Source organism: Eschrichtius robustus, chromosome 16, assembly GCF_028021215.1.
Source record: "Eschrichtius robustus isolate mEscRob2 chromosome 16, mEscRob2.pri, whole genome shotgun sequence".
Classification (NCBI taxonomy): Eukaryota; Metazoa; Chordata; class Mammalia; order Artiodactyla; family Eschrichtiidae; genus Eschrichtius; species Eschrichtius robustus.
The window spans coordinates 23,032,764-23,046,318 of record NC_090839.1 but is presented as its reverse complement, the minus strand read 5'-3'; the positions used below and the strand labels follow the sequence as shown (position 1 = coordinate 23,046,318).

The following is a 13,555-nucleotide window of genomic DNA, read 5'->3' as shown; positions in this document are numbered from 1 at the left end:
TCATCCTTCAGCCCCTGGCCTCCCTCAGCACCCCTAGCCCCAGCTTCATGTGCTCTCGGCACACTGTGTCCCTCCCCACCCTTATCACGATCTGTACTGTGACGTAGTGTATGACTATTGTTTAATCTCAGTCTCCCCCACTAGACGAACAGCTCCATGAAAACAGACACTTCATCCTCTCCCATGGCTGTATCCTCAGATCTGCGCTAGTGTCTGGTACACAGTAGGCCTTAAATAAGTAGTTGGTGAATGAATGAACGAGGGGCTGGGACTGCTTCAGGTGGGGAGGAGGATCTATTCTGCCCCCATGGAGTCCACAAGAGAACATGATAAGCGCCCACGGAAATGTGTCACATACCACTTGAGAATAGCAGTGATGGAAATTACCCTCATCTGAGGCTCGCTACATGCCAGGTGCTCTAGTGGTGTTTGCACACATAACTCATTTAACCCTTAAGGCTGGAAGATGTGTGATGTCCCTTTATACAACGAGGAAACTGAGGTCCAGAGACATTAAGTAACTGGCCCAAGATCACACAGCCAGGAAGGCACAGACCCCAGATCTAACAGTGGCCTAAGGCCTGCACGTGAAGCCAGAAACACTGCATGAATGGGGGAAATTGAGGCTGCACCCTGACCCAGGCAGTGGGAGGTCCCCAGCCTGGCCCTGGCCCCTGTGAGACCTTAGGCTCAATCCCCAACCTTCTGGAACTATTTTCCATCTTAACAGTCATGGGTGGCTCACAGGGACTCCAGAGCTCTGCCTGCTGACTTCCTGGAATGAACAGGAGCCCACAGGGGTGGGTGCGTGAGACCCTAAAGCAAAGCTCTATGGCCCATCTTCCCTTGCCAGGGGGAGCAGTTGGGGCCAGGAGGCAGGAGTGAGGAGCTCGGGGTCCGAGTTTAGAGCAGCTCAGGCAAGGAGTACTGGAAGCAGCTCAGAGCACCAACTGGGCAGGGCCAGGCCTCCTTCTGGCTTGTCTCCCTCCTCTTACCCACCCTCCACTTGTCTTCTCCTCACCACTGGCTTTTGAATACTATAGGAGCTGACTGAACCCCTGATTGTCAACAGCGAATGGGGTCTTTAGGAAGGCTTACCCTCCCAATTAACAGATGAGAAAACTAAGCCCTGGCCTGAGGAAAGGTTAGAGGCTAAAGGGGTAGATTATTCTGATTCAGACAGACCCTGTCCTTCTATTCTACAACAGTTACTAAACGTACGCTGGAGAGCAGATGCTGGGGAAAATAGGGAGGGGGAGACACAGTTAAGTAAGACCTTACAAACTCTAATGAGAGAGAAACCCTTTTGGCCAGAAGAGCTACAGTGCAAAGCTAAGTGTTGCTGGGCAGACATAAACTAGCCGAGTGCCGTGAACTCGGTGGCTCTTGGCCAGGGGTGCTCTGGGTATTGTGCCAGGACATCAACTAATAAAAGTAGGTACATTTCAGCCTCTTCCAAACCATGCCCAGACAGCGGCGGCAGAACCCATGAAGCTTCCCAGGCCAATATCGACACACAGGGCTGGGCTGTCCCTAAAGCTGCCTCGGTGCCAGGCAGTGGGCAGACAGAGCCTGGCCTGCACCCAGCAGGTGCTTATGTCCACTGAAAGCGTGAGGGCCAAGCCTGCTCTCCCGGGGAAGCTCTCAGGTCCCCACCACCCCCAGCCAAAGGAAAGGCCCCTTTCAGATGTGTTTCCCTCCTCTCACTGGGAACATGGGAAGGAGATGGGCACTGCCGTGGGGCACCAATGCAGCTGCTGTGTGTACAGGGTCTGTCCCAAACTGGGCAGAAGATAATACCCTGGGATTTAGGAAGCTGCCTCTGAACCGGTTCTCCCACGACATCATCCTCCCAGGCTGTGGGACCGTTAGGGCGGAAGTCGGACTCTAGCCAAGGGGATGTTCCCAGATGTCAATGCTTTCAAACCGGACCCGCCCTGAAAGGCAGGCAGGGACAGGCCTGAGCCAGGAAAGCCCTGGGTAAAGACTCAGGATGGTGTTCTGGCCTCTCCTTGGCAGGGGATGGCCACAGGTCTCCCTGGCAGCACGGCACACCAGTGCCTGTCCCAGAAAGGAGAGCCGCCAAAGGCCTGGCCTCTGGCTTGGGGGTGGAGGCTCTGAGCAGCTGAATCAGAGGTCCAGCCCCTCACTAAGTACCCACCCCCATCCCAAGTACCGCATCTAGGCATCCTCCAAAGTACTTTTCTCAAGCCCCCCTTCCCAAATCAGGGTCCTTTGGGCAGTCTCCTCTTCCAGGTTCCTTCCTCAGGAGGTGTCCCAGATACAACGGGAAGCGGGATGTGAGGGAGCCCCTGAGGGTTTAGGCCCCTTTCCCAGCTCGTGCGGTGGGACAGCGGGCCGGCTGGTGCCTCAGGCCGGTGGGGCTGACACCCGCGCCTCCCCGCGGCCTCCCTTTCCCGCACCAGCGCCCTCACCTTGAGATAGTCGTTTTCTGAGCGCAGCTCCTCCAGCTCTCGCACGAAGCCGCCGGGCCCGCAGTCCAGCATCTCCTCGGTGAGGTCGGAGAAGGCGAGCGAGGCACTGAGTGGCAGGCGGCTGCTCCCCACCGACGACGCGGCCACCGACGGCTCCTCGGGGGAGGCGGGGGGCCGCGGAGGCTGTTGTGCGGACGGCGCGGGCTGGGACGGCTGCCCGGTGCGGGCGCCCCCCGGGCCCCCGGCCGCTGACTCGGCGTCGCTGCTCAGCGCCAGCTCCAGGCCCAGCAGGCGCGCCTCCTCCGACGCGCAGTCCGACACCTCCGAGCTGCTGTCGGTGAGGCTGGGCGGCGGTGGCGGCGGTCGCGGCCCGGTCCCCGGACGCGGACGGCCCTTGGCGCGGACCCCGGTGCGGACACCGGCCACCCGGGTCCCTGAGCCCCGCGCCCCGGACGCCACCGCACGCCCCTTCTTGTCGGGCCGCGCCGAGGACGCGGCGCTGCAGGCGGCGGCTGCGCCCGGGCCTGGGCCGCGGCGGCCCTTGGCCAGCGACCAGCCGGCCACGTCCTTGGGCCGGGCCGGCGACGGCGCGCGGTGGCTCTTCTTCCTCTCCGGAGCGGGAGCGGGCGGGGGGCCGCAGCCCCGAGCCGGGGACTCCCCCGCCGGCACCTCCATCGCGGCCTCCCTCGGCCTCAGCGAGCGGCGCGCATGGCCCGGGCCCGCCCGGCCTCCGCGCCCCGTGGGAGGCTCCTGGCGCCCCTCCGGCCGCTGGGGCCGCGGCTCCTCTCGGCCCACCTCAGCCCCCCGGCTGCGCTCTGGCCCCGACCCCCGCCGCACGGTCTCTCCGCTGCCCTGGGCTCGGAGAGAGCGGCCCGATCGCCTCCAGGCGCCCCGGCTCCGGCTCCGGCTCCGCCCGGCGCCCGCCCCTTCGGCCTCGCCGCGCCCCCGGAGCGCGCCCGGGCCCCGGCTGCCTGCACGCCGATCGCTCTCTCGGGCTCCGAGTCCGGCTGCGGCCCGGGCCCCGGCTCCGCCCGGCGCGGCCCGCCCCCCGCGCAGCCCCGCCAGCTCCCCGCCCCGCCGCCTCGGCTCGGGGGCGCGCGGCTCCGCGAACAAAAGGCGGACGCGGCGGGAGCGGCAGGGAGGGACACAGGCAGCGAGCGAGGGAGGGATCTGCGAAGCAACAGCGACCCCCTCGAGGGTCAGGCGGGCCGGGGCTGCCGTGGCCCGGGCTCCCTTCCCCTCCACTCCGCCGCCGCCCCCTCCCCTGCTGGCCTGGGGAACGCACCCGGCGGAGGCGACCCTGCTCCCCTCGTCCGCGCAGGGGTCGCGCGAGCGGCGAGAGGGGGGACTCCTAGGTAGAGGCCGGGTGGACCTCAGATCGCGGGAGCCAGCATCCATATACACGCCGAGCACCTCGCCCCTCGAGGCTGTGCAGAGCGTGCGCGAACTCCGCCCCCCTGAACCTCGCAGAGCAAGACCGATTATCCCAATGTACAGATGGGTAAACTGAAGCCTAGGGAAGACAGGCGATCAGCCCACGGTTAGCGGCAGAGCCGGGATGGAAGCCAGACCTCGCGCCTCCAGGGCGTGCTCCGCATCTTCTGGCTTGGCTTCCCTCTCACAGTCGTGGGGAGCGTCGGGCCCTGGGTGCATGCCCGGCTCTGCACGCCGTGACCGGCTTGTGATCCCAGGCATACTCCCTCCTCCCCTGACCCCGGTCTCAGGTTCTGCAGGGCTAAAATGGAGGCGACCCGTTCTCAGGAGTCAGACCAGCGGATGCTTTGGGAATAGGTTTTGGCTCCCGTGGGGGCTGGTCCGAGCTGGACACGGTTGCCCTGATCCCCACACGTCCCCCACAGGAACAACTCCGGATAACCCCGGAGTCCCGGCTCTGGTGGGTGTCGTTTCTTTCCTTCCAGAACTGTGCTCCTGTGTTGTTGATTTTCCCTTGTGTCTGTCACGTCTTCCCCGCCCCCGCTCCTCGCTGCTACTCCCTATCGCCACCGAGCCGCTGCTGGGCAGAGCCACTTGAAGTCCTTTGGCTGCCCGGCGGGCAGGCGCTCACTCTCAGGGTAGCACCCCCTGGCGGGCGTGGGGGGCAAGGCTGGTGTTTACCGGTCTGCAGCCTCTTCTTCCTCCCTCTATTCCCCTTCCTTTCCTTTTCCTCCTCCTTCTCCCCCTTTCCTCCTTTCTTTTCCATTTCTCTCTTTCCCTCCTCTTCCTCTTCCCCCAAACCTGTTGCTTCACCTCCTCCTGCCCTTGACACACAGCTGGCCCAGGTCCACTCTGTTTCTGTGCCACCTGCCCCGCAGCGGTGAATACACTCCCGGGGTATGCCCTCTCCCGGTGAGGCACGGCTTCATCCCCATCTAGGTGTGTCTAGGTGTGTAAGTGCCCCCTCTATCCTCGGATCCTTCCTCTGGGTGCCCCCCACGGAGCCAGGTAAGGAGCAGGGCCACTCAGCAGGTTCTCTGCAAACACTTCTTCAGGGGCATTTCTGCCCCCGTCCTGGCAAGGCACCTGCTCCCCTGCCCCCACTGACTGTCCACTCACCCAGTCCACAGGCACCAGGTGGGACCCTGAGGGACACAGTGGTGGACTTGTCAATGGTGAGTTCCTGACCTCATGGAGCACACAGTAAAGGGAGGAGATGAGCCACAAAAGACTCACCACAAACAGGATGGCATGGCATTTCACAGGGGCAAGGGCCAGGGTAAGCCCTCCTGCTTCCCGGGCCTCAGAAGACCCCACTTGGTTTAGTCTGATGTAACAGATGACAGGGTCCTTCTAGCTCTGATGTCCCCGTTTCTAGTAGACTGGTTCTGGCCTGGCACAGAGAGATGCTGTGTGGCTCTCGGAAATTGTTTACCCTCTCTGAACTTCAGTTTCTCCATCTATGCAGAACGTGGGCTTGGAGATGTTGGATGGTGGGAATCCCGGCAGGGGACATGCTACATAGAGCAGGGTGCTCAGCCACTCCTGACACACCCAGGGCCACACCAGCGGTGGCCTGGATCTCCCCATGTGGGCCTGGGCCCGAGTCCTGGCTCTACCACAAACTCTGTCTGGGTCCCAACACTCATGGCTGAGCAGGGGGCTGATGGCCATTCCTGCTTTGAAGGTCTTTGGATTTGGGGAGCCATGAATCTACATTGCGGCCCCAGAAGAGCCTGGGGAGCAGCAAGGCCCTGGTGGGGAGGGGCCCAGGGCTTGGGTCAAGGTGGGGCTCTGGACTCAGGTCACACCAGGGAAACAGCGAAAGGAGTAAGACTAGCCAGGGGCCCAGAATTGGCTCCATGCAGGTGGGGAGGCCACCTGGGGTTTCCTGAGCCCTGGGCACTCATGCCAGGCTCTGTGCTCAACACTTCAGCAGAGGATCTCAGAAAGGTTAGGAACTTCTTGTGGCTGATTATATTTTCCAAAGACAGGCTCAGCAATATATAGCTCATCCCAATTATTCTTTTTTACAGTGTGGCAGTGACACTCTTCCAGTTGAGTGATGTGGTCTATGTTCCCTCTCCTTGAACCTGAGCAGACTTTTGTAACTGCCTCAACCAATAGAGAATGGCAAAAGCAACAGTGTGAAGCTAGGTCATAAAAGGCAATATGGCTCTTACAGCTCAATTTCTCTCTGCCTCTGTTTCTCTGTGTCTCTCAGTCTCTGTCTCTCTGTCTCTCTCTCTCAATCCACTCTCCCTTGGGACGCAGCCACCATGTTGGGAGGAAACCCAGGCCTCATGCAGAGGCCACGTGAAGGTGCGCCAGCCAACAACTCCAGCTCCGATCCCCGCTAAGCCCTGGACATGTGAGAGAAGGAACTTTCAGATGATTCAGCCCCCAGCCTTGGAGCTGCCCCAGCTGATGCCAAGTGGAGCAGAAATGAGCTGTCCCAAACTGCAAAATATTGTTGTGCTAAGCCACTAATTTAGGGGGTAGTTTGTTACGCAGCAATGGATAACTGGAATGCTTGTTCAAGGTCATACAGCTTGGAAGCGGCAGGGCTGGGGTTGATTGGAACCCAGGGCCATCCAGCTTCAGAGCCTGTTGTGCTGCACTGTTGGGTGGTGTCCAGCTCAGGCACACAGTGTGTGCCATATAAAGCTCTACTCCAGAAGGCATGAAGTGTTAAATGATTCTAAGAATTATATATCAGATTGTACGAAATGAAGATGCTGATCACCCAGAGGAAAAACAGTTTATGTTCTCCCATTCAAGTGGCTAAATTGACCAACATGATGGAAACTGAATGGAGAGTAGGAAGGCTCCAAAAAGGAGGTGTTTTTTTTTTTTTTTAAATAAAGGTTCTGTTCCTTATACAAACCACTGGCTGAAGGAGAATTAGAAGAATTAGTAGGGAAACCTGCTTTTGTTGTTGTTGTTGCTGTTTTTGGCCGCACCACGTGGCATGCGGGAAGGATCTTAGTTCCCTGACCAGGGTTCGAACCCATGCCCTCTGCAGTGGAAGCATGGATTCTTAACCACTGGGCCACCAGGGAAGTCCCAGAACCTGCTTTAAATAGGGTAGTCAGGGAGGCCTCTCTTAGGAGGTGACATTTAAACTGAGTTATTCAGTTTAAATGAGCCAGAATAAGAGAATGCCAGGCAGAGAGAACAGCAAGGGCAAAGGCTGAAGGAGGAACAAGCTTGATAGATGTTCAAGGAAGTAAGAAGGTCAGAGTGACCGGCACTTGATGGGTAATAGAAGAAGGACAAGACAGAGCAGGACTGGACGGTGGGAGCCACAGCAGCCCTGGGCAGGGCTTTATTGTTTGTTTGTTTGTTTGTTTTTAAAATATCTTATATATATATATTTTTAATTTATTTATTTTTGGCTGCATTGAGGCTTCGTTGCTATGCGGCTTTCTCTAGTTGCGGCGAGCGGGGGCTACTCTTCGTTGCAGCACGCGGGCTTCTCATTGCGGTGGCTTCTCCTCTTGCAGAGCACGGGCTCTAAGTGCGCGGGCTTCAGTAGTTGTGGCACGCGGGCTCAGTAGTTGTGGCTCATGGGCTCTAGAGTGCAGGCTCAGTAGTTGGGGCACACGGGCTTAGTTGCTCTGCGGCATGTGGGATCTTCCTGGACCAGGGCTCGAACCCATGTACCCTGCATTGGCAGGCAGATTCTTAACCACTGCACCAACGGGGAAGCCCGGGGCTTTATTGTTGATGCAGTGACAAGCCACTGGGGACTTGGGAGTAAGCAGGGGTGAGATGTAATCTAATTTGTGCTTTAAATAGATCACTCTAGCTGATGGCAAGAAGATGCTAGAAGATGGGTAAAGGGCCTATTGAACCAGCCTCTGAGAGGTAACGGTGGCTTGGATGAGGGTGGAGGCAGTGGAGAGGGAAGAAGAGGGGTAGTTTTGAGATCTGTTCTGGAGCTTTGAAGAGTTAGACACGCTTGGTTGGAGGTGAGGGATCAGAGAAATGAAGTCAAGTTCAACTCCCAGGTTACTGGCTTTCGTTACAGGATGAGTGACAGTGCCATTTAACAAGACAGGGAAAACAGCTTAAATGTGGTCGGGGGTAGAGAGACCAGGTTTAGAGGGGGAAATGGAGAGTTCTTTCTGGACCCGATCAGTTTGAGATGTCTGTGGAGACATCCAAGTCATATAGGTAAGAGACCTATGAGTGTGGAGCCCAGGGTAGCAGTTGGTCCGGAGTCACGAAGAGTCATCCGCATTTAGACAATATTTAAATCCATGAGACCAGATAGGGTCACATAGAGAGAGGGTCTACAGAGAGAAGGAAAACCAGGAAGTTAAGAATTCCTGGTTCTACAAAATTGGGTCATTTGTAGAGACATGGATGGACCTAGAGCCTGTCATACAGAGTGAAGTAAGTCAGAAAGAGAAAAACAAATATCGTATATTAACACATGTATGTGGGATCTAGAAAAATGGTACAGGTGAACCGGTTTGCAAGGCAGAAGTAGAGACACAAATGTAGAGAACAAATGTATGGACACCAAGGGGGGAAAGCGGGCGGGGGGGTGGTGGTGGGATGAATTGGGAGATTGGGATTGACATATATACACTAATATGTATAAAATAGATAACTAATAAGAACCTGCTGTATAAAAAAATAAAATAAAATAAAATATTGAAAATAAATAAAATAAAATAAAGAATTCCTGGTTCTATCACAGATACAGAGAACAAACTAGTGGTTACCAGTGGGGAGAGGGAAGGAGGGAGGGGCAACATAGGGGTAGGGGAGTATGAGGTACAAACTATTCTGTATAAAATAAGCTACAAGGACATATTGTACAATACAGGGAATATAGCCAATATTTTATAATAACTATAAATGGAGTATAACCTTTAAGAATTGTGAATCACTATTCTGTACACCTGTAACTTATATAATGTTGTAATCAAGTATACTTCAATTTAAAAAATAAAAAATAAAACAAAATTTAAAAATTAAAAAAAAAAAAAGATTGATAGCTGTTACCTCCAGGAGTGGATGAGATTGGGAGAGGACAGATGAAGAGGGCCTTCAATAATTGCTCCCAAAACATCTATCATGAATTGTTTGAATCTTATTAAATAAAACTGTATCCACCATATATTATTTCTTTCATAAGGTAGAAAATTGAAAAAAAAAAAAAAAGGAGAATTCCTGGTTCTAGAAAGTGGTTAAGAGAGGAGAAGCCAGCCACAAAAGACAGAGAGGGAGTGGCTGATGAGGGAGGAGGGAAATGAAGACAGCGTGTCGTCAGGGAGAATCGCTGTGTCAAGCGGCATAGGAGCTGGAGGAAGATGAGAGCAGCGTCCCCTTCCTAGGGCGACACGGAAGCTGCTGCTGGGGACCTTTCAAGAGCAGGCGTGGTAGGGACAGATGCCAAAGGCCGGGGGTTGAAGAGTGAAGAAGAGGTAGAGGTGGAGTGTAGGGACAAGAGGAGGGAGCAGCCGTGGAGGGGACGGCTGTGTCGAGAGGGGCAAGCGAGAGATGGGTGAGGCCGAGAGAAGCCGGGCAGGAGAAGCGGAGAGCGACAGAGCCAGGGAGGCCCAGGGGACCGGCTTTCGAAAGCAGCAGGGGCCCTTCCTCCGTTGTCCTGGAGGGAAGGCAGAAGAGATGGGTGAGATGCAGGTGGGTCTGTCGGGAAGCTGAGGCAGTGACTGATGGCTTCTGTTTTCTCAGTGAAGAATAAAGTTGCCGGCTGAGTGAGGAACCAAAGGCGTGGAGCTTGTGTGAGGAGGGCAAAGACCGTCTGTCACAGCGAGCAGAGAAGAAATCAGACCTCCCAGGATGTGTGAAGGGGTATGTCATGCACCCATCCGAGGGTCGGAGTGAAGCCAGTCGACTCAGCAAACCACAGAGCTGAAACTGTGCCGCATATCCAGTTTTATATCCGGCTTTTTTCACTTTACAGAGTAGCAGAAGCATTTCCCCGTGCATTTATGAACTCTTGGCAAACATCACTTTTAATACTTAGAAATAATCCACAGAGGGGATATTCCATGGGTCGCTTAAACTTTTCCCCTTCTACTGGACATTGAAATTGTTTCCTGGCTGTGACTGATGCAGTTCTCAAAGAGGCGGCCTGTGGTCTGGTGGAGAAAGGACAAGACAGGCTGCAAGGCAGAGCTGGGACATTCAACACTCTGGTGCCTAGAATCTCATCGTGGAAGCTTTTTAGGGGCCAATTACATGGCAACTGGCTTTCCTGCCAGGTCACATTCCTAGAGTTGAGGATAAAGAATGGGACAGCAAGGCACATCTCACTGGCCTCCCAAAGTGCCCAAAGGTTCAGGAATTGAGCGTGGAAGAAATAGATTTGGGAGAGGGGCCCTGAGAGCAGGGAAGGCCAGACGTGTGACCCCCGAGCTGTTGACAGCTCAAACACATATAGCAACAACCATGTTTGAGGTAGCAACAGGGCTCCTCACTTGAATGTTTTCCCCATAATACAAGTCCTTTTGGTATCCCACCTTCCCGGAGCGGGCATTGCTCCAGGAGACCTGGTCATGGGGAGAGGATCTGGGGACCCGAGTCTTTTCCACCAAGGCCAGCAGGAGGGGGTCTCTTTCAGGTCTGTGAAGATGGAGTGAGCCACCCGAGAGAGTGGGCTTACCCACCCAACACGCTGGGGGACCCTTGGTGGGCATATTTTCTCAGGAGTTTCTGCCCTGGGTGGAGGCCGCTTGTTCTGGGACTGGCTGAAGCCCCTTCCAAATTTAAGGTTCTGTGTTTCAACAACAGCATTCACTGAAGTCCCCCTATGAGCCAGGGATAGAGAAGTACCCCACTGACAGTGTGCCTACTGTATGCCAGACGCTGGGCTTCCTGGACATGATCTCACCCCATGGCACGACAGGCCAATGAGGAAAGAATCAGCACCCCATGTGAGAGTGGGAAACCAGCAGGGCTGCCTCCCCTCACCTCCTAGCCCCGGGCCTCCCCTGCAGCACAGGGTGATTGGTGGGGACCCCACGGAAGGACCCTTTCCTGGACACTTGCACCCCTTAAGGAAGCGCTTTATGTGATGGGCTTCAGGCACCACGTGGCACCTAGTAGCTGTGGGTGAGAGGCTCCCGGTTAGAGCCAAGGAGCTGAGTAAACCCCACCTCTTTGGGCTGGTGGTGGCAGAGCTGGGGGCCTGAGGTGACAAGGTCTTGTTTGTGGGATTTGAGTTGCTGATGGACGACAATGACTGCCAGGCCTTTCCAGCTGGAACCGGAGCAGGCTCGGGGCCAAGGCCTGTCACCCTCTGGGCAGGTATAAGAGCTGGGAGGAGGGCTGGAGCCCGGCTGGGGCAGAGGTGCCAGCTGCCCGCTGGGGGACCAGGGTGCAGAGCTAAAACTGCTTTGTACAGACCGCCAGGTGGACAGGGTCAGTTCTGGAAGTGGCCCCTTCTCTGTGGGAACCAGGAGATGCACAAGGGAAGCCATCCGACTGGACAGGCTGGAGGAGGTCACCTGAGGCTGAGACTCGGCAGGGTGAGTACGTTCTTCCACGGTTCCTGCCTTTCCCTTCTCCACTGAGCTACTCACCCCTGCAAGTGACTGAGTGACCCTCTGTCCCAGAGGTGCCCAGGTGGAGACTGAGTGGCCATTTGTCAGGGACTTGAGCCCTGAATCTCTCAAAGGGGCAATGTGGGGGGGCGGGGTAGCCATAGCACTGTCATTTGTCCAGTGCTCACCAAACACCAGGAACTGTGAACAGGAAGATGGAGGCCTGGCTCAGCATCCTAGTTCTTCAGGCATTATCTTCATTTACTCTTACAACAGCCCTATCAGGTAGATAGGTATTAGTATTTTACAGATAGGGAGACGGAAGCACAAGGATGTTAAGTAACTTGCCCAAGGTCACACAGCAAGGAAGTGGCAAAAACCAGAAATTAAACTCCCTGACTCCAGAGTCTGTGCTCTTAATGACTGTGTTATTCTATCACGTGGCTGTGGTTAGTCCCTTCTACTTTCTGAGTGGCAGTTTCCTTATCTGCAATTTAAGGGTGTAAAACATGATGATCAGAAATATATTGTCCTGAGATTCCTGAAAGATATCTGGACATGGGTCAGCCTTAAGCACTGGGAAGCCGTGTTGGAACATTTATCAAGAATGTGTGAATGGGGACTGCCCTGGTGGTCCGGTGGTTGGAACTCCGTGCTTCCAGTACAGGGGGTGCAGGTTTGATCCCTGGTCGGGGAACTAAGATCCCACATGCTGCGTGGTGGGGGTGGGGGGGTGGGGGGGGAAGAATATGTGGATGCCCTTTGATCCATTATTCAACTTTTGAAATTTATCATAAAGGATATCATCAGATTTATGAACAAGGAGGTTCATTACGGTTTTGCTAATAATCACAGAAAATTAGAAGCAAACAAAATGTCAGACATTTGAGAAATGATGTACATCCTGTGATGAAATAATATGCAGCCATTAAAAATCCTGTGTTCAGGGCTTCCCTGGTGGCGCAGTTCTTGAGAGTCTGCCTGCCGATGCAGGGGACACGGGTTCGTGCCCTGGTCTGGGAAGATCCCACATGCCGCGGAGCAACTGGGCCCGTGGGCTGCAATTACTGAGCCTGCGCATCTGGAGCCTGTGCTCCACAACAAGAGAGGCCGCGATGGTGACAGGCCCGTGCACCGCGATGAAGAGTGGCCCCCGCTTGCCGCAACTGGAGAAAGCCCTCGCACAGAAATGAAGACCCAACACAGCCATAAATAAATTTTAAAAAAAAATTATTTAAAAAAAAAAAAAATCCTGTGTTCAAAGGGTACTGAATGTAACTGGAAATTTTTCATTTGTTAAGTTTGAAAAAGCACTTTATAAAATGATACACAGTATGATCTATTTATAAATGTGTGTATATACTTATATCTGAAATAAGTATAAAAGATGGGAAAAAATACCCTTAGGGGTTGAGAGTTTATCTCTGAGAGGTGGAATTATGAATATTTTTGTATTTATCTTTATTCTTTTCTAAATTCCTCAAATTTTCTATAGTAAACATGTGTTGCTTTTTTAATTAGAAAAGTGACTTTTTTTGTTTTCAACATCTGTTCTTTTGGTCTAGCTTGGCCCCTTTCAAGCTTTGAGAGGAAACTGAATTGCAGGCTGTCAGTCTTGTAGGGCCTCTGAAATAATCTGGTCTCAGAGAAACCAGAGGGGAAACAGTGTAATATGTTACATGTGGGGAAACATGTAACAGTGCTACATGTTACATGTGGGGAAACCCAGTTACATGTGGGGAAACCCAGGGGTGCAAGGGACTTATGCAAGGTCATACAGGGAACCAGAGGCCCCAGACCCCTAGTCTGGGGGCTCAGGCATCTGCCCAAAGGCTACAGTCCATGGGCCAGGCTGCCAGAAGGGCAAGGAGGTAGAAGGGAATCACAGCTAGAATTTACGGCTAACGTGTTAATTGCTAACTACAAGTGCAGCCTTGAATGCCCAGCGTAGCTGACCTCACAGACCCACCCAGTGACATACTGGCCTGGGAATGACAGGTGAATGACAGGTGAGAGGGAGCAAAGGGTAGGCGGGTGGGCGTGGAGCCGGCCGGGTGTGCCCCAGGTTTCTCCCTCTCATCTTTAGGCCTCAACAAGCGGTGCTGCCTCCCCCAGCAAGGCTGAGGGCTCGCTTACTGCCCTCTGCTGGGCTCGGACAGAAGA

At 54.7% G+C, this 13,555-nt stretch overlaps 1 protein-coding gene across 2 annotated transcripts in view; it reads right to left on the bottom strand.

Annotated features, from left to right (window-relative positions):
• MTCL2 (microtubule crosslinking factor 2) overlaps positions 1–3,399 on the bottom strand; it is a 71,422-nt gene extending 68,023 nt beyond the window's left edge. For both annotated transcript variants that reach the window (XM_068565274.1, XM_068565275.1), the window contains exon 1: positions 2,436–3,399. In XM_068565274.1, coding sequence (XP_068421375.1) covers positions 2,436–3,110 — 675 coding nt within the window. In that variant the 5' untranslated portion in view covers positions 3,111–3,399. The remainder of the gene's footprint in view (positions 1–2,435) is intronic.
• Between the last annotated feature and the right edge of the window lie 10,156 nt (positions 3,400–13,555).